General features: G+C 37.9%; 2 protein-coding genes across 3 annotated transcripts in view; one reads left to right on the forward strand and one right to left on the reverse strand.

The window, feature by feature from the left end:
- ryr3 (ryanodine receptor 3) overlaps nt 1–7,949 on the forward strand; it is a 74,759-nt gene extending 66,810 nt beyond the window's left edge. For both annotated transcript variants that reach the window (XM_060866428.1, XM_060866427.1), the window contains exons 83-103: nt 342–422; nt 639–727; nt 816–944; nt 1,111–1,215; nt 1,322–1,403; nt 1,486–2,780; nt 3,130–3,167; nt 3,311–3,479; nt 3,619–3,705; nt 3,833–4,027; nt 4,165–4,295; nt 4,388–4,430; nt 4,523–4,650; nt 4,740–4,800; nt 5,694–5,840; nt 5,943–6,077; nt 6,228–6,384; nt 6,894–6,958; nt 7,203–7,303; nt 7,486–7,537; nt 7,633–7,949. In XM_060866428.1, coding sequence (XP_060722411.1) covers nt 342–422; nt 639–727; nt 816–944; nt 1,111–1,215; nt 1,322–1,403; nt 1,486–2,780; nt 3,130–3,167; nt 3,311–3,479; nt 3,619–3,705; nt 3,833–4,027; nt 4,165–4,295; nt 4,388–4,430; nt 4,523–4,650; nt 4,740–4,800; nt 5,694–5,840; nt 5,943–6,077; nt 6,228–6,384; nt 6,894–6,958; nt 7,203–7,303; nt 7,486–7,537; nt 7,633–7,728 — 3,386 coding nt within the window. In that variant the 3' untranslated portion in view covers nt 7,729–7,949. The remainder of the gene's footprint in view (nt 1–341; nt 423–638; nt 728–815; nt 945–1,110; nt 1,216–1,321; nt 1,404–1,485; nt 2,781–3,129; nt 3,168–3,310; nt 3,480–3,618; nt 3,706–3,832; nt 4,028–4,164; nt 4,296–4,387; nt 4,431–4,522; nt 4,651–4,739; nt 4,801–5,693; nt 5,841–5,942; nt 6,078–6,227; nt 6,385–6,893; nt 6,959–7,202; nt 7,304–7,485; nt 7,538–7,632) is intronic.
- aven (apoptosis, caspase activation inhibitor) lies at nt 7,941–26,302 on the reverse strand. Its single transcript, XM_060866426.1, has 6 exons — nt 26,072–26,302; nt 23,780–23,954; nt 10,659–10,729; nt 10,068–10,163; nt 9,666–9,975; nt 7,941–9,277 (listed from the first exon to the last, which is right to left on the reverse strand). The coding sequence occupies exons 1-6, from the start codon at nt 26,267–26,269 to the stop codon at nt 9,093–9,095; spliced, it is 1,035 nt and encodes a 344-aa protein (XP_060722409.1). The 5' UTR covers nt 26,270–26,302; the 3' UTR covers nt 7,941–9,092.
- Between the last annotated feature and the right edge of the window lie 31 nt (nt 26,303–26,333).

A 26,333-nucleotide genomic window follows, 5' to 3' on the forward strand; every position in this document is an offset into this window, starting at 1 on the left:
AACATTTTTCCTTCCAAATTTGAAAATAATGCACTGTAATATTTCTTAAGACATTTGATCCACCTTCATTGAAAGATAAACTGTGTAATACTTGTGAAAGAAACCCTGCTAACCCCAGCTTTTAGAAAAGTCCTTCAGTTGTGCGTCTTAATCTCCAAGCAATTCTTTCTCTCGTCAGCTCTTTGGATGCAGTTGCAAACCTGCAATCTAAAGTTCCTTATTGTGGGGCTGTGAGGTTCTAGTGAAGCAATTGATCATGCTTGCTTGACACTCATGGTGAAAGCTATTAGATTTCCACATGGTTCACTAACTATTTCCATCTTTGTTTTCCACCGTTCAAGGTTCCAAAGTACTACAAAATGATGAATTTACAAAGGATTTATTTCGGTTTTTGCAGCTGTTATGTGAGGGCCACAATAATGGTAGGACTTATGTACTGTATTTATTTCATATTGAGCTTTATTTATTTATTTGTTCAATTAAATATTTGGTTAAGTTGTAATTTGTGTAACACAATGATATATCTTTTGTAATTGTGTATGTGTTCTACAGACTTTGTTTAAAAATTGTTTGGCTACAACATACTAAGAAAGCTCTTCATCAGCATGGCAAATTATTGTTCTGTAAAAATTCCACAGATTTCCAAAACTTCCTGCGAACTCAAAGTGGAAATACAACCACAGTCAACATCATTATTAGCACAGTGGACTACCTCCTACGTTTGCAGGTATGGATATGACACATATGAATAGAGATCTAAACATAATAGCATCTTAACACAACACTGATGTAACACAAAATGTCATGCTTTCCAGGAATCCATAAGTGATTTCTACTGGTATTACTCTGGAAAAGATGTCATTGATGAGCATGGACAGCTAAACTTCTCCAAAGCCATGGAAGTAGCGAAACAGATCTTCAATTCACTCACTGAGTACATTCAGGTATTCACCAATCAACTGCGAGGATGCTGGGCAGAGACTCAAGACGGTGTTAAAAACTGTTATCTTAGAATACTTTCAGATTAAATGTGGTGTAGTTTCTGTGGAGAAAACACAGCTCTTCAACTAGGTATGTGTAAGTGGGTGGCAATTGTTCTTTCTGTTTCAGGGTCCATGTATTGGTAACCAGCAGAGTCTGGCACACAGTAGGCTGTGGGATGCCGTGGTTGGATTCCTGCATGTTTTTGCCAACATGCAAATGAAACTATCACAGGTAATCTCACACATACACTCCAATACATTTGATATGCATTCTGAATTTTTACACTTATCAGTAATCTTTCATACTGGGAACAAACTCTCATTTTGGCTTTGTATAGGACTCTAGCCAGATTGAGCTGTTAAAGGAATTAATGGATTTGCAGAAGGATATGGTGGTCATGATGTTATCTCTTTTGGAGGGTAGGCACTCATTGACATCTCTTTATGAAACAAGTCACATAAAAGATATTTATATAATGAGCATTAAAATCCTTGTTGACAGGTAACGTGGTGAATGGCACAATTGGGAAGCAGATGGTCGACACATTAGTGGAGTCCTCAAGTAACGTTGAAATGATCCTCAAATTCTTTGATATGTTTCTCAAGCTAAACAATCTTACTACCTCTGATAACTTTAAAGAGTACGACCCTGAAGGGAAAGGAATTATTTCTAAAAAGGAGTTCCAGAAGTCAATGGAGAGTCAAAAGCAGTACACACAATCTGAGATTGATTATCTTCTCTCTTGTGCTGAGGCTGATGAAAACGACATGTTTAACTACATGGAATTTGTGGAACGCTTCCACGAGCCGGCAAAGGATATTGGCTTCAATGTGGCTGTGCTGCTCACCAATCTGTCCGAGCATATGCCCCACGATTCACGCCTCAGCACCTTCCTGGACCTGGCAGAGAGTGTACTGAGTTATTTCGAGCCCTATTTGGGCCGTATCGAGATCATGGGCGGTGCCAAGCGGATCGAGCGTATCTACTTTGAAATCAGTGAATCTAGCAGAGAGCAGTGGGAGAAGCCTCAGGTGAAGGAGTCCAAGAGGCAGTTCATCTTTGACATGGTCAATGAGGGCAGTGAAAGTGAGAAGATGGAGCTGTTTGTAAACTTCTGTGAAGACACAATTTTTGAGATGCAGCTGGCTTCCCAGATATCCGAGTCAGGTGCTGTAGAACGCCCTGAAGAGGAGGAAGAACAGCATAGTATGTTGGAGGATCTGTCAGAAGAGGAAGATCAGTCCCTTGAGTCTGCTTCAGCCTTCACTGTTGCCTGTGCTTCTGTGAAGAAAAAAGTATCCAACTTCCGTCAAATGCTGACCATCAAGAACATGCGTAAACAGTTCAAGAAGTTTAAAAAGCTGACTATTAAGGAAATGATTACAGGGTTCTTTTCATTCTTTTGGATGCTTTTCACAGGGTTCTTTAAAGGCATTTTTAGCCTGATCTTTGGATTCTTTCATATAATCTGGTCCTCAATGTTTGGAGGAGGCCTTGTTGAAGGAGCTAAAAACATGAAGGTAACAGACATCTTAGGCAACATGCCAGATCCTACTCAGTTTGGAATCCATGGCGATATTATGGAGTTAGAGAAAGCAGAGAATGGTGAAATAGTGGTATCTACAGAAATGGTACAGATGGCTGGCACAGTGGACAAACTGGAACCTGATGCCATCATAGATCTCATTAGTCCACCAACTAAACGAGAGGGAAAGCATGGACATGAGCCTGGACTTGGGGATGTCTCAGAGATTACCACAGAAGCCAGTCCTCGCGTTGAAAAGAAAAAGTGCCAGGTGTGAATTTCCTCAAGAGATATATAAACTGTATGTTATTGTTATATTCACATTCTGTTTAAGAATAATTTCAATTATAATAGGGGCTCCCACTTGGTGAAATATTATGTTTGAAATGTGGTCTAGAGATCATAAGTTAGAACCTTGACAATGTAGCTGGAAGTCAAGAGAGCATAATTTGGCCTTAGCCATTCATGATCATAAGTATGCTCATGAATAGATTCATTCATTCATTCATTCATTCATTCATTCAACATTTGTAAACTGCATTATCCTGGTCAGGTTTACAACTTACATTCACACCTTTAATACTTTAGGTAATAAAAATATTGTTTTGTGCATTACATAGAAAGCTGTACCAGAGGAGCCTGAACCTGAGAAAGCTGAGTAAGTCTTAAGAATCTCCTGTGTTCTGTGATTTAACTGACTTTTACAATATAAATGTAAAACATTACAAATATGATTATTTGTGAAGTTCTGTAAAGAAAGTGAAACTAACTTTAAATACGAATGGATCACTGAATGAACAGCACAGAGACTCATGAAAAAGAAGATAAAGCCAAAGAGGAAAAGCCTGAAGAGCCAGTAGCGGAGGAGATGCTAGCGCCAAGAAAACACCATGGCCCACCCAAGGAGGAACCTCCTGAATTAATGGCCACCTTCTTTGCTGGCCTTGAAGTGTATAAGACCAAGATGCTAGTAAGTGATTAATATAAGGCTTTTAAATGAATTGGAATGAACTGATTAGAAATCTTCACAGCTTACAGTATGGAAATATTTAGAACATGTTGCTTGTCGCTAGAACTGAGCCATTCAATTTTGATTAAATACTTTCCAGAACTACTTGGCTCGTAATTTTTACAACCTTCGGATGTTGGCGCTTTTTGTGGCATTTGCAATTAACTTCATCCTGCTCTTCTACAAGGTTTGTTTTTTTTATATTGCTTTAATTTGAAGAATCAATATTTATGTAGTTATGCAAATATATAAAAATCGCTAATTCAACCATTAATTAAACCATTATTTTGGGGGTTTGTTATTGTGTATTATAGGTGACTGCTGAAACAGAGGATGAGGATGAGGAGGAGTCATGGGGTGGCAGTGATGATGATGATGAAGAAGACAGTGATATGGAATTCTATGTACTCCAGGAGGGCACTGGCTATATGGCTCCCACTCTGACTTTCTTGGCTATACTGCATACAGTTATTTCTCTCCTTTGTGTGGTGGGATATTACTGCCTCAAGGTACCTTTTTTCTTACAATACCACATCGTGTCCGAGAAGAAAATATAAGTAATTGAAAGTATTTTGAAGTAAAATTTCAAATGTAAGTAATTTAAATATTGTAAAAAGCAATGTGCCATGATCTTTTCTTGTTGTAGGTCCCTTTGGTGGTGTTTAAGCGAGAGAAGGAGATTGCAAGGAAGCTCGAGTTTGATGGATTGTACATCACCGAACAGCCATCTGATGATGATATCAAGGGACAATGGGATCGTTTGGTTATTGCCACTCCGTAAAGCCCAATTAAAATCACTTTCAAATAAACACTGTCAAAATTTTGTTTTTTTTTTCTTTATTATTATCCATTATTCTGTTTCCTTTCAGGTCTTTCCCCAATAATTACTGGGACAAATTTGTCAAGAGGAAGGTATGGCACAGATAATCTTCAGCTGAAGTAAATATCTCTGCTTACGTGATGTTTGTATGTCCTCTGACTCCTGCAAAATCTCGCATTTCTAGGTCATCAACAAATACGGAGATTTGTATGGAGCTGAGCGTATTGCTGAACTCCTCGGACTGGATAAGAGTGCACTCGACTTTGATCCTACAGAGGAAGCTGTGGTGAAAGAGGCTTCTCTGTTATCCTGGTGAGCTTGAATCAAATACATGGAATAAAATAAATTTAAAAAGGTTTACACAGCTTTTTTTGGGACACTGATCTCCATTTCATTTGCAGGTTGAGCTCTATAGACACGAAGTACCACATTTGGAAAATGGGAGTTGTCCTAACTGACAATGTATGTAAAACACCATCACAGCCTTGTGATACAATATGCTTTACATATCATGCAGATACAGGTCAGGATCATGTGGCATTTGCAGATGCACGTCAAGAGCTTCAGTTAATGTTGACATCAAACATCAAAATGTAGACTGTAAACTCAGTGACTGGCTGTTGGTGCCAGATGGGCTGAGGTGAATATTTCGGAAGCATTGATTCACTGGCATTTTCACAGACAAGATGCTCTAGAGTTTATACAATATGGTGCACAATGAAAAACATCCAGCTATTGGACACATGAGAGAGATAGAAAGAAATGAGAGAGGCATGTATATGCCTCTATATACAACAGCAGAAGACCTCATTGACTTAGTTACTGGTACAAACTCATCAAGAGGAAGGTCAAACAAAATCTCCAGATGAAGTAAATATATCTCTGATCAAATGATGAGTATGTACTTCCACCATAGCTCATGTTGTAGCTTGCATTTCCATGTCATCGATATTTACAAAGATTTGTATGAAGCTGAGCATATTGGTGAAATCTTCTCTTTGAAGTATGTGATGCTTTTCTTCTCACCACAACTGTAAACATGGAGGTAGATAAAGTACATGAGCAAAAAAATGCATCTGTTTCCTGTCCTGTCAGCTGAGAACATGAGCAAAAAAGTATAACTAAAATCGGACTGTTGAAGACTGGAAAAAGACCTGAGATCTGAAAGTTTCTGCCTGTCTGGCCATGCAGAGTCACTGAGATCGTTTTTTTCTTGTTCTTGCTTGATGAGTTTACGCGTTGTTCTGTTGCAGCAAGAACTGTTGATGAGAAAATTGCTCGAATTTGTGTGCACATGTTTCTAGTAGTGTTTGGTGAGACGATATTCATCAGAAAACATTTTTCTCTTGATGCAGTCTTACCTCTACCTGATCTGGTACACCACCATGTCTGTTCTGGGCCATTACAACAACTTCTTCTTTGCTGCTCATTTGCTGGATATTGCCATGGGCTTCAAGACTTTGAGAACAATCCTGTCTTCTGTAACTCACAACGGCAAACAGGCAAGTCTCTACCACCAGGAGGTGCATGCGTTCCAGTCTTTAAAAGCAAAGTATGTATGTGCAATCCTAAAACGGACATCTTTCTGCTCTTTATGTAAACAGTTGGTGTTGACTGTGGGCCTGCTTGCAGTTGTGGTTTATCTGTACACTGTTGTGGCGTTCAACTTCTTCCGCAAGTTCTACAACAAGAGCGAGGATGAGGATGAACCTGACATGAAATGTGATGATATGATGACTGTGAGTTAAGATTTAGTTGATTGTTTTGCATTTGGCCATAAATGACTATTTTAAAGAGAAAGTAGAAGATGAAAGGTTTGTAATAGGTTATTGATTTAAGAATCAGTTGGTAATAAGTTGAATGATGAACTGATCACTGTTTCTCCTCAGTGCTACCTATTCCACATGTACGTTGGTGTGAGAGCTGGTGGAGGCATTGGTGATGAGATTGAAGACCCAGCTGGTGACCCTTATGAGCTTTACCGCATCCTCTTTGACATTACCTTCTTCTTCTTTGTCATTGTCATCCTGTTGGCCATCATTCAGGGTATGTACAAATGATTAGCCATGACAAGAAAACAATCATGATTAAGAAATCACAACAACCAAGTTGCATGCATGCTACTGTATAATTTCTATACATCAGAGAACATTGGAGAATCCCGAAGATAAGGATAGGGACGCATTGAGATGATACTGGCCTAAATACTCTGGATATTTTCTGAATCATTGATGCATTTTATTCTTCCTTACTGATGTAACACAGATCTTTCACGTGAACATAGGATGCGCCTCAACACATGTACATATGATGCTTTACATAACCAGCCAAAAGAACCTAGCAGAGACTCACCTTTGCTACTCAGAATGTCAGTGTTAATTCAGAACATCGGCTGAATTAATACATCATTCCTGATATATTTTTTTTTTTATTCCTGAGTTTATACACATATCAAAGAAATTACTGAATCGAGTCTTTTGAATTTGTTGCTTTATCCTCTGATAATTGAGCCTTCATTTGTATAGAACTGATATTTGCATTACATTTTAAACTAGGTTTGATCATCGATGCATTTGGCGAGTTGAGAGATCAGCAGGAACAAGTGAAGGAGGACATGGAGGTGAGTGCTTTATTTATTTTTTTAGGACACACCACAATGCTGTTCAAATGCTCTATCTGATTGTTGATTGACTTAATATACATGCTCATTCTAGTGCATTATTGTTTCTACAGTACAAGAACTTACTGTATACATAGTGTAATAGTTAACTTTGGTGAAGCTAATTTCCTATAAAGTCATGTTCCACTCCTTACGCAACTGATGTGAAGACTAATAGTTTATTATTTTTTTGCTTCTCTATTAGACAAAGTGTTTTATATGTGGGATTGGAAATGACTACTTTGACACTACACCACATGGCTTTGAGACTCATACTTTACAAGAGCACAACCTGGCCAATTATCTGTGAGTTTACAGCCTCCATCATGCCTATACAGTACATGGACAAACAGTCCCTCTCTGTAAATGTGCTGATCCTGAAATGGATTATTGGTTGAAATAGGAACCAATTCTAAAATGAGCATTTTCCACTTGACTAATCCTAACTTCCAATGACCCTGTCATTTTATTGTTTCTCCTTTTCACAGATTCTTCTTGATGTATCTCATTAATAAAGATGAAACTGAACATACTGGTCAGGTGCGTTGATGTAATAAACCTCTCCTCTCGAAAAAAGCAAAAAAAAAAAAATGACAATAAAGGTTTTGCCATTGTGTTGTTCTCTTTCTCCACAGGAGTCCTATGTATGGAAGATGTATCAGGAGAGGTGCTGGGACTTCTTCCCTGCTGGAGACTGTTTCCGCAAACAATACGAGGACCAGTTGGGCTAGAGGGACTGTCAATGCCCTTTACCCATATGCTAATGAGATTCGAACTCCAACCTGACGAAGAACTCAAAACTAGTATAAAACATGCTGCTGATGATACGTTTTGTTTAAAAGCATGACTATGGGAAACGATCTACAATCACTTATTTATGACAAAGACATTGAGCCACAAATGTGAAATGTAAAAAAAAACAACACACAGACAAAAACAAACATGGTGCCAAATTCCTACCTGTCAAAACATGACATTTAATGATCTTTAAAGAACTCCCAGGTTCTTTTGACATTTTATTGCCTTTTATCCGCTTACACTGCACAGTAAGCTGTGAGAGCACACCTGAGGAACATGTTATTTAACATAACATAAAATTATATATACACACACAAGAAAAAAAAAAAGAAAAAATACAACATATCAAATAGTTATCAGTGAATGATGCTAGTCAGGACCAGTTGGCCCACTGTATTTCACATAATGCTAACAGGAACCCATCAGCCACTGATCATTAATAGCTGAAATATTTTTGAGTGAATTATTCCTTAGACATGCTGAGTGAATGAACAAATATGCACAACCTTCTTTTCTTGTTATTCAACTAAAGAATGAACATTTATGGTGTAGAATGTGCAATGCCTCATAACGTAGTAACGCAACAGGCGGCATGCAGAATGTCAAAATACAGAACATGGATCCATGAGCCCATTAGATTATTTAATCGACAAAGTGCCTTATGAAAACGACTATGCAAAACATTTTTGTCCCTCCTCATATGTGTAGCAAGCCTGTGTTTTAGATTAACTTACCTAGATTAGTTTTGAGGATTTATTTAAAATTTGAAGTAAAAATGCACAACTGCTGATATTTCTTTTTTTTGATTTCTTCTTAATAGCCAAAGCTTACAAGCTTACAATCTCTGCTGGCATTAAAGGAAATCGATACGACAACCCAAAGCTGAGAACATTAGGGTAACACTAACAGTAATAAGGCAAAATTGTAAACCATTACTGTTTCCCCATTTCTATGTATTTAGAAGCTTTGGTGCATTGTGTTTCATTTGGGAGAAGAGGACAAAAACACAATAAAGTGATCAATGCAATAAATCCTGCCTGTCATTTGCTGCACATATACACAACTCATAATCAAGCCTGCACTGATTCACAGCACATATACAGTAATGGCTTCTGACCGAAGGCATATGCCTTCATCTATAAGGCATCAATACACATTAACAGCAGGTTTTTAATCTGTTAACAGTTCTTTTTTAATCAATGGGAGCTCAGAAATGGGATCCTTAAGGAGGCCCTTTCCGACATGGAGGTTCATGTTCATGCCTAGAATTGCTTTTCTCTGAGTTTTGCTCAGTTATTTAGGAAATCATGCTGTCTAGCCAGTCTTCGAGATCTTCCTCAGTCATCTCTTGCTTTGTTTCACTGAGCTCAGATTTCTGCTGCAATTCTTCAGGCTTCTGCTGGTTCAGCTTTGTCTCCTTTTCAGTTTTTGCCTGGTCCTCTTCAATCACCTGTTGTTCCATCTCCTCTGCCAGTGGTGCAGCTGAAATGATCAAACATTACCAAGACAAATCAATAATTATGTAAGGAATAACACACTGAGTTGGGCTGAGATGAGCCTGTAACATGTCCCAACATTTTCATTCCTCTTATACTACAGTAAATTGGGCCCAAATTTTAATTTATTAATTAAAAGTCATGATTTTTAATCATTCACAGTTACATTTAATGTGTAGCAGCTACTTGAAGTTAATACACTAGTTTACTGTATAATAATTTTATTGCAGCTGTTGTATAAATGGCAGTACTCAGGTGTGCTAATATTCAGTACAATAAAACGACTATAAGCATCAACACCTAACCAGTAAGATTTGAGAATTAAAGCATGCCGTGTTATGAGCACATTTTAATGCATCGGTGTGAGCACTCACCTTCCCCTGAACTAACAGGTTCTGTCTCTACAGAGTTTGAGGTTATTGACTCAGCTAGAGAAAGGCATATGTCAGGTTTCTGTAATCCCAGAAGTTGTTCCAGCTCCTTTTCAGAATCATCCTCAGGGCTGATCACTGCAATGGAGGTGTGATGGCTCACGTTGGGGCCTCGAACAGGCTGGACAGGCCGCGATCCACATGAGCCTGGACCGTGACCCGAGAGTCCTGGAGCAGGAGGCTTAAAGCCACTGATTACTGCACCCACTTTGTTCAGTACCGTTATTGATGGGAGATCTACTGGAGTCATCTCCTGGTATAACAAAATTAAACTTGAAATAAGACATTGAATAACTGGTTTTATTCTACCAAAAAATAAAACCTGTCTTTATTTATTTTTTTAACCTGAACAAGACTAGGCTCCAAGTCGAGCCTCTGGTGCAGTGGCAGCTCCTGAAGAGTCCGAGCTAACACTTCCAGGTCTACAAAGAGAGCGGGCACCTGCAATCAGAATCAGTGTCAGTTTGACTAACAACATAATTAAAACCGAGACATTTAGGGTTGCACAATTAGTCACTGGGACAGCCTGAGTCACTAAGAAATAAGAAGATAGCAAGAAGATAGCAAGAATGAACATATAGAATATGGGACAACAAAAGGCATGGTTTCTGATGATTTGTTAATTAATACAGTACGTAGACAATGTGAGCTAAAGAAAACACTGCTGTTCTCATTAAAGGTGAACATCAGGGCTATGATCCTGTGGGACACAATAAATACCACATTAATGAACATCAGAGAGCTGGATGAAGTGTGGTACTGTATATACTATACATCTGAGTCCTAAAAACTATAAATTCAGACTGACAAAAATCCTAGTTTCCGAAATATACATTTGTAGTAAAGATAAGAAAAGAACTTACTATATTATAAGGTTAATTACTTATTTTACTGTTAAACAGCAAATATATCAAGTAAAGCTAATCGGATTAGTACCTGATTAGTTCCTAGTGAATCCACCTCCCAGTCTTTCTCCTCAGAAAACCTGAACTGAGTGTAGGAGTCACCTAAAATGGGGAAAGAAAATGATGATTAAAATAACTGTATTTTTATTTATTTATAATTATTTAATTTATTTAATAAATTTATATTTATTTATAATTTTTTTAAATCCACATTAGATATCACTTAGAAACATGTACATGAGAAATGGTGGAGGTTTATTGTGAGACGTTGGACCCATAGCTGAGGACTGAGATTATTTACAAAGCATTCAGTGACCCGTCGTGCCATGTGAATATGGGCGGAGTCAACCTGTAAGAGACCACGCCCACCGGGATTTATAGGAACTGCACAATATATACACTTGTTATTAAATAAATGTAGTATCGCACAGTAAGAATTGGACAGCCACACGTTTCTCATCTTCATTTACAACACAAAGCGACCTCCACTCTAGAAAAAAGGCAGTAAGAGATGACAGCAGGAGAAAGACACAGCTGCGGTGTCACACACAGCTGTGCGAGTGAAGAAGAGGATGTGCTGCAGATCTCACTCTGCGTGTGTACGAGCCTCAAAAACAGGCTTTCAGCTGCACCTTGCTTGCCAACTGCAGTTGGTGATGTTGCTTATAGAGACGTGCAGTGGGAGCAGGGGGTCAAGTGCACACAGTGCTTACACGCCTTTGCCTTTTTAATGTTTTCTACATTTTAGGAGCATGTTATTAAAGTGGTTGGTAAGCAGAAAACAAATTAGTGTCAGTGAAATAGAAAAAGAGTGGGCATTCTACCAAGCTAGGCAGCCAGATTGCTCATGGACGTTATTATTATATTCGGGTTTGTGCTGCAGTCAGATTAAGTCCGTTTTCTCTAGAGCCTGATTTTGTTTAATGTTTAATAATGAACCAAATATACCGAGATGTTTTCTGTGTGGTGTCCATTTATTGCTTGGTACAATAAAAACTATTTTACTCCCGACGATAAACACGATCCTAGCGTACGTACGCACGTAGGTGGGTGGATAGATATCATTACACCATATATGTCAGTATTATAAGAAAATATGAAAAAAACAAAAAAGTGTTCTGTTGACTGAAAGATTTGAGATAGTGAACACAATGCAAAATAATGTAGGTTCATTTCAGTTAAATCACACCATAATGACATTCTAAATATCCTGAAACTTGCAGCTACTTGCAGGAGAACCCATAAACTAGGTCAATATTAATTATAGCTTTCTCTGATGCTGAATAACATGAGCAAATGTGTTTAAATACAGAATCTAGTTCAGCTTAACACTTTTCCCACAAGCAGTGCTCACAAATGTGATCTGCTAAAAAGTAATTAAAGTGCTTGCTGAACAATAAGTCAAAAAGCATGTGTGTGTGTGTGTGTGTGTGTGTGTGTGTGTGTGTGTGTGTGTGTGTGAGAGAGAGAGAGACAGTCAGGTGTCCACATACCGTTGGTTATGCATTTTAATTACACTTATAGAACCAAGGATGAACAAATCAGTAGCCTGTGCCCCAGGAACAAGAAGATGTGTGTCCTGGCAGTCAGTCTTTTACTCACTGCTGGCTGACATAAGTAAGCTCAACAACCAGACAAATAAAAAAATAGCATACTTCATACTGAGTTTTACAAAAACCCTTTTGTTTAGTTCTTTAGCTCTCCTGTTTGCACAACAGGCAGTCACTTCATGGCTAAATGTACTAAGGAAAATGATGAGATAGAATAAGCTATATTTTTTCTGTTTGATGAAGAAGAGAACAGTGCAGCTCACTGCCAAAACATTCAACAACATACTCACACAGAACTTTTGTCTTTGAGGCAAATACAACAGGTTACAATAGAAACCTGGTTAAAAAGGATAATAATCCAGGCAAAGTGAAACAAATGATTAACACACACTTCTTCCTCAAGGTAGATGGATCCCAAAGGCGAGCTTGATAGCACACTGGAGATTTTACATGTCTGGTTATCTAGTTATTTACATTTAACATTTGTTCACCACTGAGAACACTATTTAGTAACATTTCCTGGACATTCCAGCAGCTGTGGATCACTAGTCATCTCTGATATCTGCTTGAAAAGGGAGAGGATGCTCTCATGTGCAGGAGTTGAGGAGCCACACAACTCGGCCAGGACGTATTCACATCTCTGCCATCTGGCAAAAGCAAGCTGAGCATCTTGTCCAGCACCAGCTGCCTAATGGACAGTTTCAACCTCCAAGTCATCACATTTCTAAATGAGACTTCCTTCCCGATTCACTTCCTGCACTGACACTTTAAACATTCTTTAAACTTGGATTTAAGAAATGTTTCACTCTCGGTTTGATTTTAATGTCTCTTTGCATTGTTTAGGAGCTGCAGGTTTTTTTTGTTGCTGTAACAGCTTGTCTTGTTATTAGACCTAAAATGATCTACTGTATCTGTTTGATATTCCGCTTAATATACGGTAATGTTTAAATATAGCCTCAACCCGGAAACCCAGTTTGTTACTTCTCTACGTATGTGCTTTGTAAATGCACCTTTGAAATCTAGCCATGCTCTGTTTTATTGAAGGAAAAAGACAGGCAAAATCTATATTAAGCTGGTTAAAGGAAAGATGGACAGTGGGATCATTTTCTAGACTTAAGGCTCGGAAATTAGAGCAGGAAAACCTCTTAAACCAACAGGGACCCAGAAAACCAATCTTTACTGTAATCTTCAAAGGACAAATAGCATGAAGATTAGATACTCCATGATTGTAGGGCAAATGATATGGCATGGCTTATGGAAAATAAAAACCAGAAAACACGTCATATACCGCACTTGAAGAATAATTGCTGCTCTCACGGGCGAGGTGTCTGAAGGCCAGACGATGAAACGAACAAGTGGAACAGACCGCATGCGTTCGGGGAAATAAACTACCCTTAAAATGACTGTTCCAGTGGACTATGCTTAAGTACAGATGAAAGCATAATGGCCCATTAACACAGCGGTTACAACTCATACCGATCATCAACCAAATGACACTGTGCCATTGCGTAGGCCGTCGAGCACACAGATGCTTTCCAATTATTTTCTTTACCGAGGAAAGACAACACCAGCATTCACACACTGACACACACACACACTTTACCTCAAGCACTGGTGAGTACTGCTGAATATATCTGCTTATGCAATAGAAATCTTTTCATTTTACCTGTTCAGACTACAAAACTATATCACATCACAGTATCCAGGATAATTTTTTCAACACAAACAAATCTATTTAATTTGGCTATGGCTTTGTGACATTTCTCAAGGTCAATTCAAGGTCCGGTCAATTCTCCTGGGTTAACATAATCTGTGTACAAGGCTGTAACCAGTTATGAGGACAACACCAGTAAAGAGCAGAAGTGTTGATTACTTATTTGTTTGTTGGATTGTTTGTTTCGGACAGCGTAGTGGCAAAATGCAGCCTACTTTGAAGAAAGAAATTTGTATTCCAAAACCCAATCAGTATATCTGACTGATACTCGACTAATCCAGTTAGATCCAAATGAATAAGACTTTTAAAGCAATTTTACACAAAAATATTTGGACAACGCATTGTGGCTTCATTAAAGATTGCAGTTCTTTTGTTTTGAAAAGACTTCTTGGGAACGTTTAAGCATTTAATCAACAAGTTTCGGTAACACTTGTGGTTACGTTTCCTGCAAGTTAGCGCCCTCATTTGTAACTGTGACTTAAGTGTCCACCTTTTTTTGGAGGTGTAACTACATGTTTTCTGTTTTCTCTGTACTAAGAATCATTTCAATATAGTTGCCCACTGTAATTTAACATACATACAAGATTCAGTGGATACAGAAAAGGCTGTCAAATTTAAGGAAATCTTTAATAGATATTAAAAACAGTTTATGCACCCCCCCAAAAAATAAATAAATACATTCTCTAGGCAAGTCCTTTCTTGTCTAATCTGGGAGAGTGTTGTAGTTGAACTTGCTGAGCAGCAGCCATTTTATAGCAACCTGATGCAAGTGATTGAAGGTCCAGCTGGTGAAGCAGACAGAATCAGGGCCGCATCCCACTTCCTGAGGGTCAAAAACCTGAAAGAGGTCTACTCCCCTACAGGCACACTGTCACCAGCAATCATTCACAGTACCTACTCCTCACTGCAGCACACATGGATGCTCAGGCGTCTCGAAGTTTAGCCAGCCGTGAAACGAGGTTAGCCACGGCACAGACGGAAGGCTGTGTTAGTGACACCCAGACTACCACGCCCATCGTATCAGGACTGATTCCGGCACAAATCTTTCTGAATAAAATGTTATGCTTGCATTACACGGTCTAGCTGAATAAGTCAGTATCTCATTTCCTCTATTACAAATTCAAGACCATCAATAAACTACAATCCTGCTCATGTACAGAACCAGACTCAGACTCACTGTGATCTGATACACAATGTTAGTCGTGTACTAGTTCACTGTATGCAGACAAGACACCTGGGTTTCCACGGACAAAAGACAAAAAAGTACACAAGAGCCACAGAGTATCCAGTTCTAGTCTTTGTGTGGCCTTTGACAACACTGATCATTTCCTTCCCCTGTATTTTCATCGTCTATTAACTGTGTGCTTGTAGTCTTAATTTCACCTCATAGATCTACTCAAGGTTTTCCTTTGATGGGCAAAAGATGAAGCTAATTACAACGATGAGCCTGACAAAAAAAGGACTGTCCTTTTGAGGATAAAAAAAATCCACACACAAAGAAAGGGGGGAAGGAGTAATTATCATCTTTTCATATTTTCTATACTTTCATCTTTAATTGTCTTAAAGAAAAATGATTAACAGTATTATTTCAAGACACACCAACATCTATAGTGAGATAAATGCTGCAGTAAACATATATTCAGAATACTTTAGTCTTTACATGGTGACAGCTTTTACTTAAACAGCTGTTGATTATTTCAGTATTCAGCACAGGCACAAACATTTCAAGACAGTTCAGCTCTATTGACCATTCAATTACGAAGCTTTGACAAGTAGAAAAGTATTATGATGTGTCCAGAAAATTGGACAAAAACTGTAACAAACTTCACTCAAAAGAGAAAATCTGACACAATTTTAACCTAAAATGCTAATACTGTTGTGCTACAAACTGTCAGATCTAACAGTTAAATTTGATTAAATACACTGTTTTATTTCCATTAAATACATTGTTTTGTTTATGTTTCAATCAAAAAATACTGTTTTGTTTCGTTTTTGCTTTGATTAAATACTCTGTTTTATTTTGTTTCATTTAAACACACTGCCCAGCTTATATTATTATTACTGTTATTATTATAATGGTGCCTCACGCTCTCATTAAACATAGAGGAAATGGACACTTTACTGTTCTTTTTGAGCTATTGTTTCTGTATGTTTATATCATTTATCATGTTTTTAATGCAGGGAAAAATCTATTTTACACTGGACTGTTTAAGCCAACAAACACATACTGCCAGAAGTAAACTAGATCACAATACACAGGCGTTGCTTGGATTGTTAGAAGCTAGCAATTTAAAACTCACATGCTGGCTCACATTGTGTTGGTCTTTAGTGTAAATGGTGATTCTGTAGAGGTCTGGTTCCAAACATAGATCAGTCAAGAAAAAGCAACAAAGGATTTAGCTGCACATGGTGACTTTTTAATAGTATTTTACAGCCATAATATTGAGTCAGATCATTTTTAATTGAAGAATGTCGTATTGATTAAACGATAATCTGGCAGAATTTATGTCCTTAGGGAAAAGAGCTAGGAATATTCAATAGCAGAGAAAAACACAACCCTGGACTTGTTTGTGTGTTTTTTTAATTAAGGCTTGGTTTAAATATATAATTTAAACTGATTGCTTTCACTTTGGTTATGATTCTGGGATTTTGTTTTTGCTTGCTTAAACACTGGTTGTTATTGTAATGATATTTAGGAAAAGGAAAATTAGCTAGTACTGCTGCTACCCATCCTGATTCAGCAAATATTCATATTAGATTTGATCATGTGGTCTGTCTTACTGCAAATGTGTGACCTCAGTAAGCCCCACATACAGAAGTAAACACCACCACCAAAAGATCTTTGGGGACTGGTCAATGTGTGATCTAAATATCAGATCAACTAGAAAGAAGAAGCCACATTACAGTACTCGGGTTGTCATTTCTAGTCTTGGTCTACTTTCTCTCTTTACAGCAGACTATTCACCAAAGGTGACAATCACTTTTTCCATCAACCTCAAGGAGTCATCCATCTCAGGTCCTTTTGTTATTCTCGTGTAATAGTAGCAAACATTCATCTCGGTTAATTCAGCTGAAATCTGCAAATAACAGAACAATGGGCTGGTCTGGCTCTGGTCCTAATTACAACTCATATCAGCCCTTGAGTTTTGTCTCTCCTCCTCCTTTTTCAGTATCTACATGACTCTGACTATCCTAAATGATGACGAACAGCCCAGTCCCTGTGGGAAAGATCCCCTCCCTGCCACTCAGCTACATATGTGTACTCTACACACACGCACTGATGCACAGCTGAAGTGCGTAGAGGCTACAGCAGTAGCAGCAGCAGATGAGCACCTGATCACCTCCCTCTACTGCCAGGGAACATCTGCTCCAACCCCTCAGCACATCATCTCTATTCTTCTGCAGTGTAAAAACAGTCAGTCTTCATATTTTCTCTCTTCAGTATTTTTGGCTTTCATGCACTGAAGGATGAAATCTGTGATGTGTAACAAAAAGGATATGCGGTGGGATGAAGTGAATGGTTTGGTGGACTTTTCCGGTTGAAGAGTTTCAGGATGAAGATGGATTGTGTGATCAATACAGAGATGGACAGGCAGGGATTGTAACTGGACACGGACAATAGTGAGTATGTGTTCTTTTTCATCTGTTTGGTTTTAAATAAAGTTCTCTCTTTAGTTTGTAGTCGAGAATGAGTCTTACTCAACATAGCATTTTTTTAGTGTTATTCTTTTTGAAAGTGTCATTGATAGTGGACGCAGCAACCAAGAAATGTTTATTAGGAAAGAAAAAAAAAAAAAGGTTAAAAAAAAAGGTTAAAAAAAAAAAAATCATCTATAATACATCATTTATATACAAGTCACTCACACACGTCCACTAGTAAAAATGTTTGTTCTTTTCTAATTTAATAAAAGTTTTCATTCCAGATTACATTACTGAGTGAAAAGTAGAATGACTGAAATATTCACATGAATTTCACCATTTTAGTATTTGAAAAATCATATGATTTTAGACCAAGTCCATGAAAATGTCATCAGAGCACATGCTTTAATTAATAGAGGAGATTAGACATGAAGGAAAGACATTGAGATATTTCTACATTTTGTTTCTTACTTTAAAAATATTTGAAAATATTTAAAAACCTTTGTTTTTCATACATTTTAAATGGAAAATCTTTATAAAACTGATCATCTATGAGAGAGAGAGAGAGAGATCCAAAACCAGAGAAAATCGTTTTCAATAAAAAAAAGATTTGACACAAAAAAACAAACTTTTTATATAAGTTCTCGGGCAAACAAAACATTATTTACAAAACAAATTATTAGTAATTAGGTAATAAATGAGTGATTACCCACTGAATCCCAAATATATTAAAGATGGAAATCCAGTCATTTTGGCCTGATTATTCTCCACATTTTCCATGGAGATGCAGCCTCAGAAAGACACATTCAGTATTGAAAGGTGTGTGTGGATGTCACGTCAGAGGCACTTAATAGCCAAAGCCATTAAGCAGACCATTGTCCTGAGCGCTCTACCCTTAGCAACAAGGCAACAATTACACGAGTGGCTTGGGTAACACTGCTGAAATGCAAACTACCCTCCAGAAACAATGGAATTTCATTTTGCTAAATTTAACTTTGATCATGGAAGCGATGGCTGGGTCAAAATCGACTTTTAATTCACCCTCGAGAGACGCGTCTTAAATGGTGTTACTTGCATCATAAATCCCTTGATGCTGTGACACCATTTAATTAAGGGGCTGCTGATAGAATCACAGAGGAGCGTTTCCTGGTAAACGGTCTGAATGTGCTCAGTGAAAAGATCACTGTGTCTCCATGCAACAAATTCTCCATACCACAGGAGAATGCCTTTGACCGAACAGATGACTTCGGATCAGAATTTAATTATTTCAAAGTCTTAATTTGGGCTTAAATCAAAAAACTCATAGGTTGTTAGTTAAGACTCAACGTGCTGCTGAGGGAATCCTTTAAAAACAGTATGAAAGTAAATTCCCCTTGAAGAGTGAATGCCCCTTTTAGAAGGTGCTGATGTGTCCACTCATGCCTTTCTTCATCCAGAACCGCCTGTAATTAACAGTAATATCCAAATCATTTCAATTGACATCATGGACACAACAATGACCTGTGTATTAACCATAGAGCCCTGTTTAAAAAATAAAAAAAAAACTACACATTGCTTCTTTTTCTCTGTCTTTGCATTTAGAAAATTTAGCTCATCAAAATGCAATCTTGTTTCAAAACTATCCCATATTAAGGTGAAAACAAAGAGGAATATCTCAACTATTTGTATCTTAAATCAGGAAGCTCTTTACCTCAAATGTATGCATATTTGAGTTTATATCCCTTGCTTACAATAACTGATGCATCAAGCCAGCAACCCACTGCCATCAACAAGCTGCTGCATTCTACTTCTGTGATGCTTTTCCAGGATTTGTACTTGTAAACTGCACCTCATTTAGTTCTTGTTTGAATCACGAGGCGTCTCCCTTCAGTTTCCTTTTGAAGAGGTGAAATGCTGCTCGGTTGAGTTAAGGTCTGATTATGGACTTCCCATTTTAAAATGTTTTGCCAGTCCAATGATCGATTTTTTTTGGTTTTGGCAGTGTGTTTTGGGTTCATTGTCTTGCTGATAAAGTTCCTTCCTATTATAGTGGATGCATTTCTCTGTAAATTGACAGTCAGACTGTTTCAGTAGACTTGATTTCATTCTGCTGCTACCATCAAGAGTTACATCATCAATAAAGATTAGTCAGCCCATTCCAGAAGAAGCCCAAGACCAAGCCATGATGCTACCTCCATCATGCTTGACTTATGAGCTTGTATCTTTTGGATCATGAACAGATCTTTACTTTCTCTACACCTTGGCCTTTCCATAGTTATGGTGAGGTTACTCTTGGTTCCACAACTTTTGTAGCTTATTTCTGTATTTCTCAACTGGGGCAGTAGTGGCTCAAGTGGTTAAGGCTATGGGTTGTTGATTGAAGGATCAGAGTTCAAGCCCCAGCACCTCCAATCTGCCACTGTTGGGCGCTGGAGCAAGGCCCTTAACCCTCTCTGCTCCAATGGTGCTGCATCATGGCTGACCTAGAGCTCTGACCCCAACTTCCAAAGTTGGGACACACAAAAAAGAATTTCACTGTGCTGTAATATTTACACGTGATGACTTCTAGTCTATTCTTTATGAAATTCAATCTGACCTTCTGGCTCTTACGGCTAATGGGTTTTTTGCATCTTGTGATATGGCGTCTATATTTCTGCTCTAGAAGTCTTCTTCAAATGGAGTATTGTGAAACCCTGTGGAGGATGTTGGTGAAGTCACTAATTGTTGTTTTTGGTTTTTCTTCACAGCTGTCACAGTGTTCTGTCATCAGCTGCTGTTCTTTTCCTTGACCACCCTGTCCAATGTCTGGTGTTTAGCACAACTCTGGTTTCTCTGTTTTTCAGGACAATCAAAATTGTTATATTGCCGATCCTTGTTGAACGGCTCCGACTGATATTCAATCTTCTCTCAGAATCAGAATAGCTTGCTTTTCTCCCATGAACAGCTTTCTGGTCTTCATGTTGGTTTTTTAATAACAAATGCAGTCTTCACCAAAGAAACCCAGAGCTCAAGAGCAGATCATAAGAATGAATAACTATTTAAACAATCAGTCTAACAAGGCACACTTGAGCACAAACATACGTCACATGTTCCAATATTTCTGATCGATTAAAAAAATAGGTGAGCTCAAATAAAAGGTGGCATTATTGACACATTTAGATGTCAATATCAGGATATGAGAGGTGACATTCTGACCTTTTGATTTCACATGCGAATGTCTTCAGCAAAAGAACAAAAATTACCTGTAGTCTATCCAGTTTCCATAACATTTTCCCAACATAATTATTTTGTAGATAGGATGCCTCCACTTTCCTGACCCATAATTCTACCGTGTTCTTGCAGCGAGCACTACAGCCACTTCAAATCCCTGATACTGAACAACTAACAAGAAAAGCTCCCAATCACAGTCAGGACAGCGCTGTGAAAAACACACTGTTATGCTGGAAATGACCAGAGTGCTTGTGTCCAATTCCTGATTACAGTCACCATAGATAATGCCAACAAATTACGCCCACATTCAATTAATCAGACCGCACTAAATAGAGTGGCGGTTTCATGGCACAGGAGGTGACTAATTGTTCGTGTGGGCAAAACAAACACAGTGAAATAATAGGAATAAGACACTGTGCTTCTGTGGGTAGAAAATTGCAACTAAATACAGGCGCTTCTCTCAGCATGCAATTGAGTATAAATGGGAAAGTGCAACTCTAGACGCTGTTAGAAGCAAAACGGTTTGATACCAAGATGTGAACATGAAGAGAAACTTGCCTTTAATTTGTCACAATTTAAACAGAATAGTGTTAACTTGATTTGATAATATACCTGTGCACTATGTGGGGGGGAAATTAAGTAGATCTAGAACCGTGGTGTTGTTTTACAGATGTTCCACGACATTTGATTGTCCACAGATTTTAAAAATATTCATTGTGCTTTCTATGAACAACTCTACAACATATGGTATCATTTTTAGAGAAAACAAAACAAAAAAAACAGTTCAGGCAGTACCTCTTTAAAAAGCAAGAATCATTAACCATCCAAAGAACCCTCAAGAAGCATCGAGTGTTGGTTCACTGTACACTGGTACACTATGATATAAAAGTAGTCTATATAAAGTAGTTATACTGTAATGGTATAGGTGGAATTACAAAAACATAACTAGCTTTTCACTTGTTTTACGAAATACGTTAAACACATTTAAAAAGAAGTCCAGCTAGATAAATGTTTGGTAAAAGACAAATATAAAATGAAACAGATCAAATTCGGTAAACAACTGAATGTTTGGAATAACAATAATCTTAAGAAAACCATCTACAAACTATTCTAGCTATTAGAACTATAACTATGATAAAACCTAGAAAGATGCAACAGCTGAATACATTATTTGTACAAAATCTGGAAGATAAAAACTTGTTTAGAAAACTGACTTCTGGTCCAGAAATCAGTTTGTGTTTACATTTACATTTAATGCATTTGGCAGACGCCCTATTCCAGAGCGACTTACAGTTATATCTTATTTATACAACTGAGCAACTGAGGTTTAAGGGCCTTGCTCAGAAGCCCAGTAGTGGGAGCTCGGTGGCCCTAGGATTTGAACTTACGAACTTCTGGTTAGTAGTCCAACACTTAACCACTGAGCTACAACTTCCCCCCAAGTGTTTGGATGCACTTCCTTTTAGACACTACTCTCAGGCCACCACAGATCCTGCAGAGCTTTGTGAGCACGTGCAGGAATCATTCCAATCATGAAAGTGCCAAACTGGTCCAGACTCAATCTAAAAACTAATCCTACTTTATGCAACTTTAAGTTACATGCTGAAAACTGGGATTTTTGGGTCTTTTTGGGTCACGCCATCAGTATCCTCATACTGTTTGACTATTTAGTTCTTGAACAAACTGCTTGGCTGCAGTGCAAATGCAGCACTGGTCCTGGTGTTAAACTTCAGCATGAGCTCTACCAGAAAACCACAAGAGGGAGTTCAACACCACTGCAGGAAATCTTTACAATAAAAGAGACTAATAGTCCTGGTGAGTAGCCGTGTGGTTGTTGTGGAAAGATGTTGAGGAAATGAGCGGCAAATTAAGCACAGGGGGAAAAAACACAACAAAAAAGAAGCTTGTTTTGCTGTTAAATGTGATACCACATGATTAAAATAGATAATCGATAAAAGATAATTGGCTATTTACAGAGACATCAGATCACTGATGGGCTTTTCAGGTGTGTAGATCAGATCAACCGATCTGTAGATCAACCTACTGACTGAATACACAATACAAGTCAGGCAAAGGGTTTAAAAATAAATAAAAGCCGGCTTCCTGTTTTAAGAGATGAAAACTTTGTGCAGCTGGTTTTCATGTTTTGAAATAGATAAAAGATTTAATACAGAGAATATATAAAATAGTCCATTATCAGACAGAAAAATCTCTTTATTGATGGCACTTATATTTTTTACACTTTTCCTATTTAGGTTATTTATAACATAACATCAAACATAACTATCAATCAAATGAAACTAATGTACAATAGCAAAGTCCTAGTTAAAGGATAGGAACGCAATCAGTCTATAAAGAATGAACAGTTAATGCTTTCTAAAACAGACACAAATACACACTAATCGTTTCTTCATTTTGTTTTTTTGTCAGAAAGGTTAACAGAAAGGTTTTTACTTTCAGGTAGGCACGAGCATGAGGTCAGATATGAAGCTTGTGAGACCAAGAAAGACCTTGGTGGTAGCAGTGGTTTTAAAACTGGCTACAAGTTTGTTTATATTTCTGAAGAAAAAAAAGAGCTAAACTGTACTAAATTAAGTACAGTAAATTGCAGGAAGTACTAATTTCAATAATATTCCTGTGGTAAAGGTAAAAAATTAAAATAAAATAAAAAAAAGATTTTACATGATATAATTATCATATGTACTCACTTACAATTCACATTCTATTCTTTAATCCTTCAACCTAAAATATCTAAATATTATTGTAGAGTATAGTGCATAATTTGTATGTTAGTTCTACAGAATATCAGCAATCCTATTTTATATTAATTTTCACTCCACAGAACTCTCTTCTAAATCACATCCTGCTGTGCCTCAAAAATGAAAGCTTTGCCCAGGGGAATGTCTTACAGACCGACAGCCCACAGCAGGCTCTGATGACTGAAATAATCCTAACCCGCTGTCGTCTTTATACCCTGATGTGAGAGCATTATCTCAGATGTGGCTCCACAGCAGGACACACGTTTTAGAGTGATGAGCAAGTCCAAAGCGTGTCTCTTACCTGCAGAAGTCAGGAGAATGTGATAGTCTGTCCCTCTCTGCTCTGGAACACCGTCGTTCACCTCCTCTTTCTCCGATTCCTCATAACGAACCCAGTTAGACTCCAGCTTTCTCCTGGAATAGATTGCTGGCATTTGGTCTTCAGCGTTTTCTTTGTCATCCTGTTCATCTTGACCCTTAAAAAAAAAAAAAAAACACATTCCACATTAAGCACTAGTCGCATTACAGCAAGCTGTTTTATAATATTATTTCTGATGTTTAATTAGTTGTGGTGTAGTCCAGTGGTGTACACAGTAACGATGCCACCTCACAGATCCAGTAGCTCTGATTTTGAGATTGATTGGCCATGGAATTTCTGCACTCTATGTTTTCTGTGGGTTCTCTAAATCTCTCCTCTTACCACAAACAATACACTATACAGTACAATTATAGTGTGTATTGTGTGTGTAAGTAGTATTGTAATTCTACAATACACAATGCCTATTATGATGTATAGGTTTACTCACAACAATGCAGTAAAGCTGCATTTAAAAAATGTTTAGTCATTTATTAAATGTTTTTAATCTATAACTGTCCAAATAATTAACCTGTGATCCTTAAGGGCAACTTGAACCAATCTTGCCATTTTTCCTCTGACCTCTCCTATCAAAAAGGCTTTTCAATCCGCAGAACTGTTGTTCACTCGATGTTCACTCGAACATTCTGTGTAAACTCCAAAGACTGTTCTGTGTAAAGGTTACAGAAGATCAGCAGTCTGTTGGCACGTTTGATGTGAACATTACCTGAAGCTCTTGTGCTGTTTCTTTATTACTTTCTGCATTGTGCTGCTGTTATATATTTGGCTGATTAGCTGCAAGAATGTACAGGTATAAAGGTGTTCCTAATAAAATGGACTATGAGGTGAGGTGTATCCCCACCAAAAAAAATTGCCTTTTCTAACCTGCTGAAATGTTTAACTGGTTTATTTGATAAATAAACAAATGACAAAACCTGAAATGTGATAAAATAAAATCGAACTTAATCTTAATAGGTGGAACAAATGCATAATACGGTTATTTAGATCGCTTAATTACATTTTGATTCAATTCGGTTATGTCGCGGGTGGATGAGATGTGTATGAGACTGGTGGCAGTCATTCATTTATGATGCAACTATTAACTACATACTCTAAACATCAGAGGAAAAACTGCTTTCGATCTGGGAGAAACAAGATCGATTCCCACAGCTGTAGCAGCTTGCTAAGAGAATCTTGTGTATTCCTGCAACAAGCGGTTTGAGAGAACACTCATTTAGTGCAGCAGGTTGTGTTGTGGTGTGTGGTAAACTAATGGTTAAGGTGTTGGGCTACCAATCAGAAGGTTGTGAGTTTGATGCCAGGTCCACCAAGCTGCCACTGTTGGGCCCCTGAGCAAGGAACTTAACCCTCAATTGCTCAGTTGTAAAACAAAATGAGATAATGTAAGTTGCTCTTGATATAAGGGCATCTGCCAAATGCTGTAAATGTCGTGTTGTATAGACACGACAGAATCGCCTGAATCCCGACACAGTTTGTCGTACGGCTATAAATACATGGTGTGTTCTGTAGCCTATAAGCAGCAAGTTGTTTGGGGGAAAAAAAACTCGCCTGTTCGGGAACCAGAATTAGATTCAGAATCAGGTTTATTTCCAGGTATTGTAGAATCGACATGTGTTTTTGCATAGTAATAATAAAGAAGAAGCATAAATATAGGAAACAAAGGTTATAAAAGTTGTCAGAAAAGGTGACATTCCAGCTAAAGTGTAAAAGGGAGTAAAGCCTGTGTTTATGCTATTAATAAAATGTAGCTTAAGCTGACCAAAAAAGAACCTTTTGTTTCATTAATAAATTAATAAACAAACAATAGGTAAATAAATAAACAAACAAAAACAAACAAACAAATAAATGAATATATAAATAAACAAACAGGTAAATAAATAAATGAATGAATGGGTAAACAAACAAACAAACAAACAAACAAACAAATAAATAAATAAAAATAAATAAATAAACGGATAAACAGCATGATGATATAGTCAATGGATGGTCCTTTACCAATGGATGGCCATGTAAACAAACTTTTTTTTTTACATCCGTTTAGTTAGCTTAGCCTTTCACACATAGCCAGTTAGCGCCAAATCCTAAACGCCCCTCTTGACAATATATGAGACTACACCGGCTGTGGGGTTGTTATTTATTACCCTATACTCTGCAGTACAATTCACAGTTAGAAATTCAGTCATGAATTAGAGTTTGAAGCTTGAAACAATCACTCACTCGGCGAGAAAAGTCGCCAGCAGCAGCCTCAGGAAAACCGCGGCCTCTTCCGCGATAATGGTCCCTTTTCCCTCTTCCGCGGTGATGGCCGCCTCTGCCGCGTCCTCTCCGGTCTCCAGAAGCCCCGCAGTCATCACCTCCGGCACTGCCGCCTCTTCTCCACTGCCCACCACGTCCCCTGATCGGTCTACCCTCCATCCCTGAGAATGCCGACACACACTCTAATGTAACTCCTGGGTGTTACACTAAAAACTTCCCCCGA

This window comes from Tachysurus vachellii, chromosome 3 (genome assembly GCF_030014155.1).
Source record: "Tachysurus vachellii isolate PV-2020 chromosome 3, HZAU_Pvac_v1, whole genome shotgun sequence".
NCBI classification, from domain to species: Eukaryota; Metazoa; Chordata; class Actinopteri; order Siluriformes; family Bagridae; genus Tachysurus; species Tachysurus vachellii.